Source organism: Melospiza georgiana, chromosome 4 (assembly GCF_028018845.1).
Source record: "Melospiza georgiana isolate bMelGeo1 chromosome 4, bMelGeo1.pri, whole genome shotgun sequence".
Classification (NCBI taxonomy): Eukaryota; Metazoa; Chordata; class Aves; order Passeriformes; family Passerellidae; genus Melospiza; species Melospiza georgiana.
Window position 1 is genome coordinate 64,325,699 of NC_080433.1, and position 16,338 is coordinate 64,342,036.

The 16,338-nt window shown below is 40.4% G+C and overlaps 1 protein-coding gene across 8 annotated transcripts in view; it reads right to left on the minus strand.

Moving 5' to 3' along the window:
- TAFA5 (TAFA chemokine like family member 5) overlaps nt 1–16,338 on the minus strand; it is a 419,600-nt gene that overhangs the window by 298,086 nt on the left and 105,176 nt on the right. The window contains exon 1 of one of the 8 annotated variants that reach the window (XM_058021946.1): nt 12,022–12,298. The exons of the other annotated variants lie outside the window; for them this stretch is intronic. Coding sequence (XP_057877929.1) covers nt 12,022–12,112 — 91 coding nt within the window. The 5' untranslated portion in view covers nt 12,113–12,298. Of the gene's footprint in view, nt 1–12,021; nt 12,299–16,338 lie in introns of those variants that run through there. 8 annotated transcript variants of the gene reach the window in all.

A 16,338-nucleotide genomic window follows, 5' to 3' on the forward strand; every position in this document is an offset into this window, starting at 1 on the left:
AGAAAATTGTGTTTTGATATGCCTCTCTGGTTCTGGACAGGCTTACTGAATTCAAGAACCTGCCTGCCTTAAAATGCACAGGTGTCTGCTGTTCCTGTTACAGTGAGCATTACAGGAATTATGTAAGCCCAGAGATAGATGTGACATCTTCATCACCATGTCAGAGAGTCATAGCATCAGAATGAATCTGAAAGAAAAACTACTCCTTTTAATTTGACTCTCATTTCTTGTCTGCTGAAAAAAAGAAAATAGCAAATCTCAACTTGTCAACTGACAAGAATTTTCAATCTACCCATTAAAATACCTGCAATAAATAGAGACTTTCAATTCCTTTTACACCATTACTAAACATATATAATTTCTATCAGCTGAGCTTAATATTAAAAATTCTTATAAATCTAATGCATTTTATCTTTTATCATAATGGAGCTCAGAATAGTGAGGAAGAAAACTTTAAAACATGGCAATACAATAAAACACACATGAACATGTTGGAGGTTAACAATATATAAAACTTGGTCTCCCCACCATGGGCATCTAAGCAACCTGCTCTAGAAAAAGGTGTCCCTGCCCATAGAAGGAGATTGAAATAGATCTTATTTATATCTATTTGGAAGATTTATCTATATCTATTTATAGATTTATATATATTTTTTATTTATTGAAATAAATCATCCCTTCCAACCCAAACCACTCTAAGACTCTGTGATCTGTGCTGTCTTCCTCAGGGAACAGTTGCCCAGAAGTTTGCAAGCAAGTAATCTAGTGAAAAATAACCATCTAGCAAACACAAATGACTTATAAAAAGGGCATAAAGCCCATCTTCATCCTAGTTCTCTGTCAGTATTAGAAATAAAAAAATCAGATTATTTTCCAATAAAATTAAATCAGGATACTGGTAATTCATTAGCTAGTACACAAAACCGTAATGCCCAGTGAACTAGATTATGCAGCCAGCCCTATTCTAAGCTAAAAACCAGACTGTAACAATTTTATAATGGGTGAAGGGACAGTCAAGGCTATACTTGTAGTTATATAAGCACACAGGCAGAGGGAACATGGAATTTATTTCTAAGAGAGCCTAGAAACTAAGTGAAAAAACCCCACAGTATTCAGAATCATGGGATCCCTTGACCATCTCCTTATTTGCCGATGTTCCTATGGGTGCATGCAGGAGGAAGCTGCATTCTCTTCGGAGAGCATGCAAGAGAGAAACTAAAAGTAGACAAGAACTATTAAAGAAATTCAGCATCTAGATGATGAAAATGCCTGTGAAGAGACACTGAGGAGAAATGATATTTCATAACTTCTGTTATTTTAACTACTTGCTCATGTATAATTTAAGGATCTCTTTCTTGCACTTCTGCGAACAGCGAGCGTCTCTAGACTTGTTAAGTGACTGCAAGGATACGGTTCTGGCTCCAGATAAGGCCTAAGTGCATAATTAAGTAGAAGCACATACTACTAACACTAATAATTCACTGCATTGGAGTATGAAGTTGCACAACAGCCATCATTTTTAGGGCCTGTGGAATAAGGAAAATAGCATCACTTCACCATCAGAAAACAGTGTCATCAGGAGCTGCCGTGCCCAAGTATGGAACAAGGAACTGCGGCGTGGAGCAGAACCTTCCCAGTTAAATATATGCTTCAATCAGTTGTTTTGAAAGAGTTTCAGCATGGATTATCTTCCAAAGATATTTACTTCACACACCCTACAGATGGAAAGGACACTATCCCAGGTCAATAAACCAAGGCAAAAATATACCAAGTAAAGTCTCATGTCACTATTTGCTAAATAACAGGTAAAATACACATTTAATGTTTTAACAGTCTTTAGGGAAGACACAAAACTTCTTAGAATAATAAAATGCAAGAAGTTTTACTAAAATGTTAATCAAAATAACGGAAAGTTGAAAAGAGTCAACAAAATGGGGCTCTTACTATATTCTACCAAAGAAAATAACACACAGCAAAGTGATTTTTATCTTTAAAGGCTTGCATCTAAAACTCATCAGCATCCATTATAATTCTATAAAATAAGATAAGGCAGCATCTGGTACAATCTATATAGTTTTATAGCCAAGTACACAAAAATGCTTCAAACAGTTACAAGATCTTTTCACAATAAATGAAGCTGAAGCCTCTTTACTTCCTCTACCAGCATGCATTATAAAAACAAAGGCAAAAGCTAGAACAAAAGAGGAATAAAAAAGAACATTCATTTCTCCTAATGACTAAATAATACTTTTAAAGGATTAACAGATAATGGGACCTGCTGATGCACAGGAAGAAAAAGCATCTTCACAACCATTTTAGTTTAATCTCAATTAGTTCATAGCCATAAGCAAGGTGATACTCAAGCATTGACCATTTCAAACAACTGTTTGATTCTCTTGAGGCTAAATCTATTCCCAGATTCACAATGCACATCTCCAAAACATGTGCAAGTCTGAGTAATGGAGCAGAGGTTTGGTTTTTTTCTTCCTTAGAGACATAAATTTGTATTGAAAGAATAATGCTGGAAAAAAAAAAGTCATTTAATACAATAAAGACAGTAGCAAATTTCAAAAGATATCATATAAGATCATTTGCAGGATTAATTAGCAGTCAACACAAAACCACATAAAATGCAAGTGCTTTTACAAAAGCTAGTGTAGAGAGGGACAAAGAAATTTTAACTTGTCATATAGTAACTTCAAAAAACTTTTATTTCTTGTCTTTTAAGAAACATTAGTACTGCTCAAGAAAGCAAGAACGAGTATCCAGGTCCTCTACATCTCTAAGTAGAAAAACTCGGTAGTGCATAACTGTTCCACAGACACAAAATAATTCCACACAAAGCTTGCTCCCAGCACAAGCTGTGGACCATGAATATATTTGGTTTGCATGGCAATGTCTGGGGAGAAATGGGGGGTTTTAGGGATGTCTTCTGTGAGAAGCTGCTGGAAGCCTCCTCTGTGTCCAAGGAAGCCAATGCCGAGCGATTCCAAGATGGACACACTGGTGGCCAGAACCGAGTCCATCAGTGAAGGTGGTAGCACCTCTGTGACTACACATTTAAGGGGGTGGGGAGGATGTGTGCAGCACCAGCAGCATTCAAAAAAGAGGAATGAGAATATGGGAGAGAAGCAGACAGCCCTACTGACACCAAGGCCAGTGAAGAAGGGGAGAAGGTGCTCCAGGTGTCAGAGCAGAGATTCCTGTGAAGACCATGGTGAGCAGCTGCCCCCCAGCAGTCCATGTGGATCCACAGTAGAGCAGAGATCCCCCTGCAGCCTCTGAAGGACTCCTCCATGCTAAAACAGAAGGATAGATGCATGGCCAAGGCAGGCTGTGGCCTCACAGGAAGCCTACAATGAAGCAGGCCCCTGGCAAGACCTGTGGATCCAGGGAGGAAGGAGCCCACACTGCAGCAGCCTGCCCCTGACTGACTAACCCCATGGAAGGACCCATGCTGGAGAACTTTGTGCAGGAGTGTCTTCCACGGGAGGGACCCCATGCTAGAGACAAGGAAGAGTACGAAGAGGAAGGAGCAACAGAGACAATGTTTGATGAACTGACTGCAACCCCTCTCCCCCATCCCCCTGCACCACTCAGGGGAGAAGGCAGAAAAACTGGGAGTAAAGTGAAGCTCAGAAGAAGAGAGTCAGGGGGTGAAAGTCTTTTAAGATTTGGGTTTGTTTCTTGTGACTCTACTCTGATTTTCATTGGCAATAAATTAAATTAATTCTTCCCCGAATTATTTCTTTATTAGGAAGAATTTGTCTGTGATGGTAATTAGTGAGTGATCTCTCCCTGTCCTTATATCAACCCAGAATCATTTCTGTCAGCACAACTTGCTAATTCTCCTTTTGCCAACAGATTTGGAACTACACAGACATCTAAAAATTGGACAGTACTGCATCCAGATAAACATCATTGCAGACTGCAATGAAAACAAAGATTTTAACAACCCATAGGACCAAACAGGCACACGTTAGCAGAGAACTTTACAAAGCCATTTGCAGCTCACCCTGTTGTGGGGCAGGTTCTGTGTTTCCAATATCAGAGTAGCCAAGGGATAACCTGGAGATAAAAGCCCTTCACATGCTAGGGTAACAAGAGCAGACTGTCAGAAACAATCAATCTTTAACACAAATCCACATCTTATAAGGAATACCAGAATGTGAATTAGACTAATATCTCCATTTCACTGCTCATTGCATATGAAGAAGTGCAAACAGAGCACAGTCCTGATTCGGGACACCTTTGAGTCCTAAATAGCTGGCAAGACAAACAGTACTTAAAAAGTAATCTTCATTTACATGAATCATGATATTTTCTGTTACTTTTTTTTATTGTTTGTTTTTAAATTACATCTGCGACTAAAACAAAATGTATGATTCAGCTAATAAAATACTTAAAACACTAGCTGATTTTTGGGATTTTTTTTTTTTGTTCTCTGATACTTTCAGACCCTAGGATAATTTCTCATGAGCCTATAGACTTCATCAGCCAACATAAAATTGCCCTGAAGTTAGATGTTTAAATATCTTTCACCTTCGTAAGTTTTAGGTAAATGCACATTTCAGAGAATTGGGCTTCAAGAAATCACCTAGTCCATCTGTCTGGTTCAATTTAAGAATACTGTTCCCAACAGACAAGATTGTGATCTGAAAATAAAACTCTCCTATTCCACAACTTCTCAAGAAAATCTATCTCAATGCTTAACTGTTCTTGCCACTAGCAAGTTCTCCCAACAGCACTAGCACAAATCTGTCCTGCTGCAACCTTTCCCAATGTCTAGCTTAAATTTCCCTCAAATCGGCTTGCATTCATTGCTTCTTTTGATCTCCCCACTTTACAGAGAGGATGGTTTGTCATTCTCAAGAAAGAATTTTACCCACTGAAATCTTTTATCATGCTAGTAATCTCTTCTCTAAACTTGGTAATACTAGTGTCTTTAGTTCTTTTTTCTAGGTCATATCTCCTAAAGATTTAGCTATTCCCTTTGTTCTCCTGTGGATCCACTTAATGTTTTCTCATGTGTGACTGCAATTAAACATGCACACTTTCAAACACCACACAGCCTTATGGAACGTTAGAAAAAAGCTGAGGTTCAGAAAATACTTGCCCATTACAAATAATTTTTCACCTGATAAATTAATACAATCTCCTTTCCTTTATATGGTCAAAAATAATACATCACTCATGTGAAAACACACATTAGTACGCAGTCTGTCATTAGAAAATATTAGTACTGTTTATTTCTATATTAATTTCCTGTTTGGACATATTCCAAACATGCTACTCATTGCTTCTCACAAGACTAACAAAAATTAGTAGGAAGATCTATTGCTCTGAGTAAGATTTACTTGTGAACTGATGTCGTGCCAAAGGTAAAATATAATGAATAGGCAGATTCACTATATTGTGTTGGATTTCTAGAATAAGCATACAAAGCACATTTAGGCAGATAAATGAGTTTTTTTAAACAGAAGCTATTATCACTATGGGTTATAAGTAGCACGTGGATGTAATTTGTAAGAAAAATAAATCTTAGCTAAAATGCAATATTGGGTGGAACAGATACCCCAGCTGGCCAGTCATACTTGGCTGAATGATCAATTCCAACTGGGATATCTAAATACTACCAGAAAACAAATACTGTTATTTTAGTTGGTACAACTGAGTTGTGTCTTTTCTTCATGTGATTATAAAGAACATTTTTAAAATATATACACTAAGAGAATAATTTTATCTATATTTTGACAAGTGAATTTAAAAAAAAATATGGCTTCTATCAGCAATATTATATTGAACTCAACTTGTAAATACATGCTTTTTATTTTTTTTCATTTGGCATTTTTAGTTCAGTTTCAAAAAGTCTCAGTTGTGTGTGTCTTGTTTGGGCAGTTTAATATTTGATACAGTGTATGCCTGCTAAGAAACAAGAAAAATAAATATTAACCAACAGATCTAAAAAGCATGCACTTTTGTATGATGTGACTCACTCCAGTCTATAGCACTGCCTTTAGGAACAGGTAGTGCTGATAAATGCTGAGAAAGGTCAATAATTCATCACTTGTGCTCCTGGGCTATGAAAACAGGCAATCCTAAAAAGGCTACTGAAAAATCTCTTGCTAATGGCTTTTTTTAAGTTGCTCAGTGGGGAAAACTGGGAGATTTATACCATCGATGGTGAAGTTCCCTGTGAAGACAGACAAGTCGTTCATATTAAACACCCAAAGTGAAAGACCATTTCAAAGCTTCCTCCCATGGGCAGAAAACCTGTCAGACTCCCCCTCTTGGTACATCCCAGCACAGCAGATGCACACAGAGAACATCTTTCCTGCCTCCCTGAAAAGAAAATGATTGAGAATTTTGTTTGCATTGCTTCCATTCACTGCTACACCTCTCTAATCCTATTGAAACAAACAAGCAAACAAAAAACAACGGACTGGAAACATAAAAAAATTTCAAATACAAAAATATTTTATCTCAAAGCAGGACCTCCTCTTATTTTTCTGCAGCTCCAATGTGCCACACACCATCACACAGCCACTGAACCGAGTCTTTATTCTATTTAGTTGCCATAAAACTATATCAAAAATGCAAAGAGAGATTGGATACCTTTCACATTTTCTTTCCTATGTAGCCCTTATTCAAGCTTAGGGCTTTTCAACCACCAGTTCTGTTTCCTGGATGGGAAGACCAAACTTTCCACTTCTTCATTCTGTGCTTCCGTCTACGCTGATGTCCTGCACTGAAAATATCATTCATATCTGCTTCTTGACAGCACCCCTCCAAAAAGTGTATGGGAGACAGTAGAAAAAAATTATACTACAGTGCATTAAATGTAACAAACCCTTCAGCAAATTTGCAGCTGGGACACACCGTCCTCAACTCGGTTTTACTATATATAGGTAACATATGCAGCACATCTGGTATGCAAGGTATCTTACTGTTTTGAGACACAGGTAAAGCATAAAAGAGAAAACTGAAACAATGAAACAAAACAAAACCTTTTTTTCCCTCCCACATTCTTAAAAGCAATTATCCTTCTGCATTTAACTGGTTCAAATATTTTTTAATGTTTTAAAGACAGAAGAAAAATTAAAAGATAGCAATATTATCTGTCATACTAAGTCACATTCAAGTTCTTTCTAGGAAAATTTTGAGGGCCAAAGACTCAAAACATTTTAGAAGATAACAGCTCCTTTCCTCAAAAGGTTTTACACAGCAATAAACATTAGCAATACCAGCTTCCTCAAGCCATCAGGTTATATGAGCAGAAAGCTCTTTAAAAATCATCTTGGGTATACTGTCAGTAGACATTTTCAAACATTAGCAGAAGAAGCAGCAGAGTTCTTCGGGGTTACACAGCTAAATAAAATATATGCCCTATTATTGTCAGTGTCAATGCGTACATGCTAAAAACAAAAATATGCAAAAAGCTTTTTCTGTAGTTTTAGAGCAGGATAAAGTATTTAAATCTGTATAAAAAGTGACAGAAAAAAGATATTAAGTGTAAAACTTAGCCAGGTTATATTTTTCACTATTGTGACACTAATTTCTATAAAGAGAATTGACACAGAAGTGCCTACAAGTGTAACCAATAATTGTTAATTTTTGCCTGAGGAGAAAAAAAAAAAGGTAACTATGAAAAATTTGCTAAACAGATACCTTATTCATATACATAAGTATACAGTAAAGCTGCACAAATTATACTAAATTTTTGTTTATAGCCATAATCATCTGGTTATAAAAGAACCACTGGAATTCTCTTGTCTCAACTACTGCAATGTATCAACAGAAAATCAGAGCTTATTTTACAGAGCTTACTGAACATCTACCCAACAGATTAGGAATCTAGTTTTGAGATCTGAATATTCCAATCCTCTACACTGTAAGAAAGATTCTTGAGATTTAATCTGCTCCTGCTCAGTCTCTCTCCAAACAAAGTTAACATCAGCCAAATCTCCTAAACTATTCAAAACATCAACACACCTTTTGATAAATTAGACATTTCTATCCCCCAATGAGCTAGCAGGAAAGCTTTAAAGTATATCCAGAGCTGTAACACACCTTGGCTGCCATGTACACACACCCTCCCCAAGTTACTCCATAATCGCCCTACTTTCCATGAGACTCAAAGACACATTTGGAAACTGTATAACTGTATAACTGTATCCTTTATGTTTCCCCATCACTGCAGTGTCTGAATGGTTAAAACTCTCTCTACATGAAGGAGGTCCTTGTCAGGGGCAAAGGAGTTCCCACAATTGATGGAGTGTAACATCAACTCAAATGTTTTTAATTTCTCTTTGAATAAATGTGTTAAACAATATTAGATAATGAATCACCTAAAATCAGACGTGAGTAGTGAATAAACTTGGTTACTTTTCATTTTCAATAGTTATGCAAAAAAGTTTTAGATACTGAAATTTTAAACACTCTTTCATACTGATTGCAGCTGACTAGAGTATGTTAAACTGCTTTGCTTGAAGATCAGACAGGCATGGGACTGCAATTATATATCACAATACCCTTTTCTGGGTTCACAGCTCTATTCATCTTTTAGAAACACTGAAGGACAGATTGGACATAGGGGAACGGATTAGCCACAGGACGACCTGTATTTCCACACAAAAGCCTAAGTGTGGAAAAATGGCACCCTGTGTTACCCATTCTTCACTTCCTGAAAAAAACATATTCATGGAAATAGACATTTAAACAGCTCTTTCCCACTCATCTCAGAACAAGCGTTCATTGTTTCTCAACACCATTTATATGGTAGTAATGTAATGCTACTACCAAACTGCCTCAATCCACAAATGTATATAAAAATATTTAAGAATTAAGACAGGCCCACTTCAGCACAGGAACTAAAATTAAATCAACTTGAAAATTATGAAAAAAAAGTCTCAGTTGGCTATTGCAACATACAATCTCATATTTATGAATGGGACTGAACGAGGGTTTGGTTCTGGTATTAAGTTTCAGCTGGCTGTCATGGAAGTTCTACACACTGTAGCCACACAGTACAACTGAAATTATAAAAAATACAATGTGTTAATAGATCACCAGACCATAACCTACCACATAACATCAGTAATTCCAAGTGAGTAAAATGAAAATGAACACAGAAAAATATATATAGTAATTATATAACTTTGAATGAAGTGAAGATTATGTCAGTTTTCTGTTAAAATCTAGCTCTGGAAAAATACCAGGCAGTAAATATTTTGAAAGATGCAAAAATTGAAAGAATATGCATTAATAAATCAGGCTTGAACTTTAATTAATTTTACATGTCATTCTTCTGAAATCAATTGTCTTGCATACGACAGAGGTGCCTGGTGTATGGACTTGTACCATCAACTTGTCTCAGGAGATAGGTGTCATCAGCTAATCTGATCAAGCTACTGAAACTGGGGGCTTATTTGAATGTTCTTTGGGACAACAGAAAATTATCCTTCTGCACAAGCAATAATCAAATTAACATGTCCAAGCATTTAACTTAGGAATTTGACCACACAGCTGAGTTACAAACAGCAAGCCTGTGTAGCTCATTAGGCTCCAATGGGAAATTAATCTTTTGGCCAGGAAATCAACAGTCTAACATCATGTGCAATGAGACATAGCATTCCTGACTTTTTATAAAATTATAATGTAAAGGGAAACTCTGGCATCAGAAAACTATTTCAAATCTTATGAAGGTAGTGAGGTAATCTCACATGTTTCCTTCCTTGTACATATTTACTTAATAAACAAATGTGGTAGGCATATGGTTAAATTATTTGCTAGTTCTTTCCTCATACTTTTTGTTTTCTTATTTAAAGTAACATAAAACATCAGGTTCAAAAATGGAAAAAAAAGTAAAAATAAATTTTGCAAACTGCTTACAATATATAGTTTAAATCCAGTGTTATCTATTTCTCATTCTTTTATATGCCTTCATTTAGATATCTTATGCTTAAATAATTCACTTTTATTGGATATTAAAAGTTCTTCATTAAAAAAAAAAAAGCTCAGTCATACCATGCATATCTTCATTCAACTCCACCAAACTATTTCCTGTCTTTATTGAAACCACAGGGAGGAAGGAATACATACATTGCTGAAGTAATTGCATGGAAAGGGCCAAAATGCTATCGTGGAGATTAGCACCTGTCAAGAAAAGTCTGACAGCTGTCCCAATATATGCAATTTACAGTCAGTATATAGTTTTCATTGCTAAAGAAAGCAGAAATGGTTCAGGAACAAATATAAACAAACTGATCCAATTAAGTTATCCAGCAAGCTAGAGAGCTTCAGTTTCCTGTCTGCAGTCCATATTAAAAATGGTTATAATTGCTACAAAAATGTTAAATGTGTTAAAAGTCCTTCAGGTACCACCATGGGTTCTGCTTTCATTTGCCAGCTTTCTATTCCCACAAGGCAGGATGAAATATTTTAAGGGAAACAAAATGCTTCTTCTTTTGAGGATTTTTTACAATAACACAGACCTCAAGCCCTAAAAGACCGAAGAAGACAAAAGCAGTATAATGACAAATAGAGTAAAAAAATAGCCTGAAAGTCTGCAAAATCTCCTCAAAACAGGCCCTGTCAATAGACAGATACATAAAAATACAGTTGTCTGAGCATTTTAAAAGAATGTTAAATAAGTTACTATGTGGGAGGCATTGCACACAATGCAATTACAGCAAGGGTAGGTTTCTTAAAGGAGAAATCTTTAGCACTGGAGGTATCTGAATGATGTTCCTAAATTAACCAAACAGAGTTTGTTAATTTCAGAAAAAAATATCTGTGAAAACATAAGCGTCTCATGCTTTGCTTAGCCTGACACCAAATTAAAATCAGTACTGATGCTTCAGAGGTTGCAAGGCAGTCACTTTGCCCAGCCTTGAGTGAAACTTTGTCCCAGTCACAAAAAAGTTTTTCCCTGCTTTACACAGCCAGCACTCCAAGCTAAGCCTAGCTCCTTTTTCCTCTAGCTATACTCTCAACTACAATGGTAAAAAAAGAAAAAATGGATTCACCAAAACTCCATATTGTTTTTATTTTAGTTAATACTGCTTAAAAAACAAGACTGGACTTTCTCATACACCACAAAATATGTATACATTTTTCTGGATTCACACTTGAATCTCAGACTAGAGTTTGCTATACAAGTAACAAATGGACTAGTTATTTTAGCAGTAGAAGAATAAAAGAAAATACTAATTTCCTGAGGAAAGAAAACAAAACAAAAAAAGGAGCAATACAAAGGTTACTCCCCAGGAAAAATCCCTTTACTCACTTAATCAAACATTTTTTTTCACCCAATTCAAGTAGGAAAAAAAAAAAAAAAAGAAGATAAAAAAAAAAAAAAAGGAAGGCCTGCCCGACAATTCAAATTATTTTCTCCTAAAAATTGTAATCACAGTTTTCTGACCAGAAGGTGGAAAAAACAGGAGCCTTGAAGCCACGCAAAGGCCTTTTCCAGTTTCGGGGCAGTGAAGAGAAGGAAGACGCTGAATGCCCAGGATTTGCTCTGCCCTGCCCCTTCCATAGAACTTTAGTGCCATCTATTGAAAATGTACTGAATAAGGAAGAGGCAAAGGATGCCTATTGATTTGGTATAAAAATAAGACGTTTACTTGTTAAGGGTTTTTTTGGTTTATTAATATGCCCATGATGACTACTGTTTTGTGGTCATCTGATAGCAACAAATATTTTCTATACACTATACGTGCCCCATAAAGAAATGAGACGTCAGCTAAAACATCGAATATAAACATCATACAGATTTCATATATATATATATATATATATGAATATACACATATAATATATATACATTTAGCAAAGATGTAAGTCTAAGCCTACCTATTACCTAAAGCAACAAAAGTGAGCAGGCTTTAACGGAAAGGAAAAATAGCGTGGAAGCACTGCTGTAAATAGAACATACTGGAAACAGTAAAAATAATTAAGGCACCTCGTAAAGATCTTAGTATTAAAGAACAGGATATGTAGACATGCACATACAATTACCTTCTTTAAGAAACTGTGAGTGGATGACAAATATAAGAAAACAGCAGATCGCTGCTCCTGCTAGTGCCCATAAAGCTTTCAAGAGCTGCATCTCGGTCTGAAACTCAGTAAATACCCAGAAAGTCACACAATGAATTTCCACAGCGATGCATCAACGCTTCCCTCTGTGCGCCAGGCGCGGCGGCTCCCGGCAGGGACCACGCTCCCGAGCAGGGCGGGCGAGCCCGGGGCTGCGGAGGAGGGGCCGGGGCTTCACACCCCGCGCGGGGGCAGCGGCAGCGCCGCGCTCTCCTCGCCGAGGCGGCCGGCGCGGGGCCCCATGAATCAGCGCTCCGTCTCCGCGGGAGCCGCGGCGAGCCGGCGGCGGGGGCAGGGAGCCGGCAGCGCCGGGCAGGGTTGCGCAACAGCGCCCGCTGCGCCGCGGGGGCGCGGGGCCGCCGCCGCCGCTCAGGGCGCGCCGCCGCCGGCCGGCGCGGGGCGCGCAGGGGCCGGGCCCTCCCCGCCGAGGCTCCGCGGGAGCCGCTGCAGCATCGCCGGGCTGCGGGTGCCGCTCGCTCGTCGGGCCGCTGCTCCGCTGCTCGCTGCCACGGCTCGGGGAGGAGAGAGCGAGCGGGGAGGGGAGGGAGCGGGAGGGAGGGATCTCTCTTTACTGCAACTTCTCCCGGCTGGCGGCAATTTGTTGCACCCCCTTCCTCCTCCCCCGGCTCGGAGATGCTCTCCAGTGCGGGTGCGAGGGGCGGGAGGGAAGTCAGTTCAGCCCGCCGTCCCTGGCAAACGCGGGGCCGCTCGGGGGCTCTCGCACAGATCGCTGGTCTGCCTTCGGGCTCGCACCTCCGCCGCCGGGGCTCCTCGTCTCCCGGCCCCGAGAGGTCCCCCAGGCGCCGTGGCTGGCCCCGCTCCCTCGCCCGCCGTCCGCCCGCGAGGTCGACCCCGTCCCGGGGCCGCGCCCCGGCGGTGGCACCGCAGCGCGCCCTCCGAGCAGCCGCGCCGGGCTACGGCGGGCTCCCTCAGTCTACAGGTTGATGCCTCTGCTGCAGCAATCCCCGTGGAAAACAGGAGCGCAAATGAAAGAATCTAATAAATCAGCGTGAGAAAAAAAAAAAAAAAAAAAAAAAAAAAAAAAAAAAAGAAAAGAAAAAACACAGCCTACAATAAAAAAAATCCCCAAAACCCGGAACACCAAGGCTGTGATTTTGCTGCCGCCCTCCCACTCCAGGGGAAGGAGCCTGCCGCGGCCGCGGCTGCCGTAGAGCAGCCGGGCGGGGGGGCGGGCAGGCCGGGGCGGTGCTGCGATGCGGGGCCGCTCCGCGGGGACTGCGCGCTCGATGGGACGCGGTGTCGCCGCGGGCAGCGACAAGCGCGGCGCTCCGCACCCGGGGCCCGCCCCGACGGCCGGGGCTGCCGGCCCGGGCTCCGAGCTCGGTGCGCACGGGCGGCTCGGCTCGGCGGTGCGGGGCAGGGCAGGGTTAACAGCCGCATACCGAAGCGCTGCCGGCCGTACAGCGGGGCCGCCCGAGCCGCGCTCCCTCCCGGTGCTCTCTGCCCGCGCAGGCTCCGCGCCTCTCGTGTTCAAACGCCGCGCAACCTCCGCCGTGCGCGCGTGTCCCGCAGCGCGGCCGGCGCTGCCCCGCGGGCGGAGCGCGGAGCGGAACGCGGGCAGGGAGCGGGGCTCGGCGGCGCAGGGCAGGTGCGGTTCGCTGCCCGCGGAGCCTGCGGGCACAGGGCTGGCGGCCAGAGCGGGCTCGGCACGGAGGGACGGTGCCCCACGGCCGGCACGGCGGAGGGGCCGCCCGCCGTGCGCTCCGCCACACGCCGCAAGTTGCGGGGCTGCTCGGGCTGGCCGTAGGCTCAGTGCACAACAGTGACAAGCACGGTCACGCACCGACGGCCAGTGAGCTACCCCGGCTTCTCCGGGACAGACATCCATAGTTTTGGAGGTTTAAACCAAGTCAGGGAATACTTGACCGCTGAGAGCTTTGTTTTCATAGCATCTTGGTTGCATCTGCATTTATGATGTGGATTGCTGTTTTCGTTTTTTGGTTTATTGTTTGTTTTGGGTTTTTGTTTTTGTTTTTTTAGTTTGTTTGGGTTTTTTTGGGGTTTTTTATATTTAATATTTAAATATTTGCTTAATTTTAAGAAACCAGGAAAGGGTTCCTAGATATTTGAAAGGACAGATTAATAAAAGATCAGTATTTTTATTGGGCAAACATCTCCCATGCTGTTGATGATGTGTCTTAAACTCATCCCTATGCCTTTTCGTTTTTCACGGATAGCTCAGAGAAACATTAAAAACAACCATCTTTTGAATTTTAAACTTCACACAAATCCCTATAAACCCATGTATTGCATTTACTGTATTTGAAGATTACAGCAATGCAATGTTAAAGCAATGTCATAGCTACACTAGAGGAATTCCACTGCAAATCTTTCATTCCGAAATGTACACTTTGGTGAGAAATTTGCCATGCTCGGGCACAGTTCAAGTTGTGTTTTGTTTGTTTATTTGTCTTCTGGGTGAAAGAAAAAAGTGTCAAGTAGCTAAAGAAAATTCACACATTTTATACTTAGGCAAACAAATCTCTCTCCCCCCCTGCCCCCCACCGACATACCAGCTTTAAAATCCACAGGTAAAATCCATAGGATTTTAAAAGTGTCAAACTTCAGAGTTTACACAGTCCACAGTAAGTATCTTTTAGTCTGAAAACATTTAGAGAAAAATCCTCTGAAAAATTTTACTCATTGCTTTCTTTTTCAACTAAAAGCACATGAAGATCCACTGTCAATGGGTCAGAACCCTCAACAGCATGTTCCTTGCTCTTTTTGAGGTGCAAGATGGTGCTTTCTCTCATTTTAAACTAGTCTTCTCTGAGCTTCTGAATTAGACAAATACGCCTGGGTTTCTGTGGCCTTTAGGTCAGACCCTTCATAAACAAAACATCAGAACATGGCATTGTGTTCCCTGGCCACAGCAGAGTCACTCTACTTGCACACTAGTGGAAGTGGGAGCAAATCTGGTTCAGCACTCACTGTACGGACATATTTAGTCTCATAGCAACAAAGAACTCCAGAAGACTTCCCATTTGAGAGGACAGTGGTACCTGGCAACGCCACTTGCTGTACTACATATGGTTCACTCTCAGTTTTGTGTCTTCTAAGTAGCTTTGGACTTTTCAAACAGGGTGAGTCCTAGTCAAAAATATCCATCTTCAATTTCTTTACTTGTTACCTGCATAAAGATTTATAAAATATTAAAGATAACTCAAGTTACCCATGTAGACTTTTCAGGAAGACTTTTCTGAATAAATTCCACTGATAAAAATTCCCCCTTATCTTTCAGCCGATTAAGATTTGCATCCCCAACCAATGGAATAACACCTGTCAAACGACTTCTAAACTGCTTAGGCCATAACAGATTTGCAGACCTATCTCTGCATTTCCAGGTTTTGTGCTGACCCCATTCATCTCCAGCAATACAGAGGCAAAAAGCTGTGATCCTAGCAGTAGCTCTTTCTAGGGAACCACTCCACAGGGGTTTTCCCCATTGTCTTTTCAAGCTGAAGGAGCAATGCTCAGCACCTGAAAGCTGGTAAAGGATGGTGATGGCATTGGCAGACATTTCTGATATAGAAGGCTTTTGCAGCTGGGAAGAGAAGTAAGGAATACATTTTCCTGGTGATCAGGGAGCAAGAACAAATCTGTAAGACACAGAAGATTTTCTGAGATCTTACAAGAAAGCAGCAGAAAAATAAGTGCATAATTTTCAAATGTGTGTTCTCTTTTGGAATTAGAGCTCATTTTTTCTTTTTACAAAAAATTCAGTTGAGTTCTACAGAATTACTAAAACTGGAACTCAGTAGCAAAAACAGCAGCCTTTGCTCAAGTATAGAGACTTGAAAAATTATCCATACTCTGCATTTAATTTTGTGAAAAGATTCTACCAGACTCTGTAAGATTTATTCTTCACTACTGAGATATTTTATAAATAAAGATCTGCTAAAATTCCTGGAAAACAATCATGATCAGATTGTATTCCACATACCTAGAAATAAAGTCCTACTATTTCCAGCTGTGTCAAGTGCCTTTTGCATAACCATTTTATTCCTGTTCATGCAATAAACCCCCAAATTATGCATGGCCAATGCAGATCTAAATGCAGGAGCACAAGATGTGACGTTAGCCTATTTTAAGTAATGAATTTGGAAACTACTTCTGGCTTTGGAAAAAAAAATAAAGAAGACAATAGCTATTATTAGGTTATCTAGACCAAACTTTTGCCAATGCCCACTGGATTTCATTTTTGTTACTTTTGAGTTA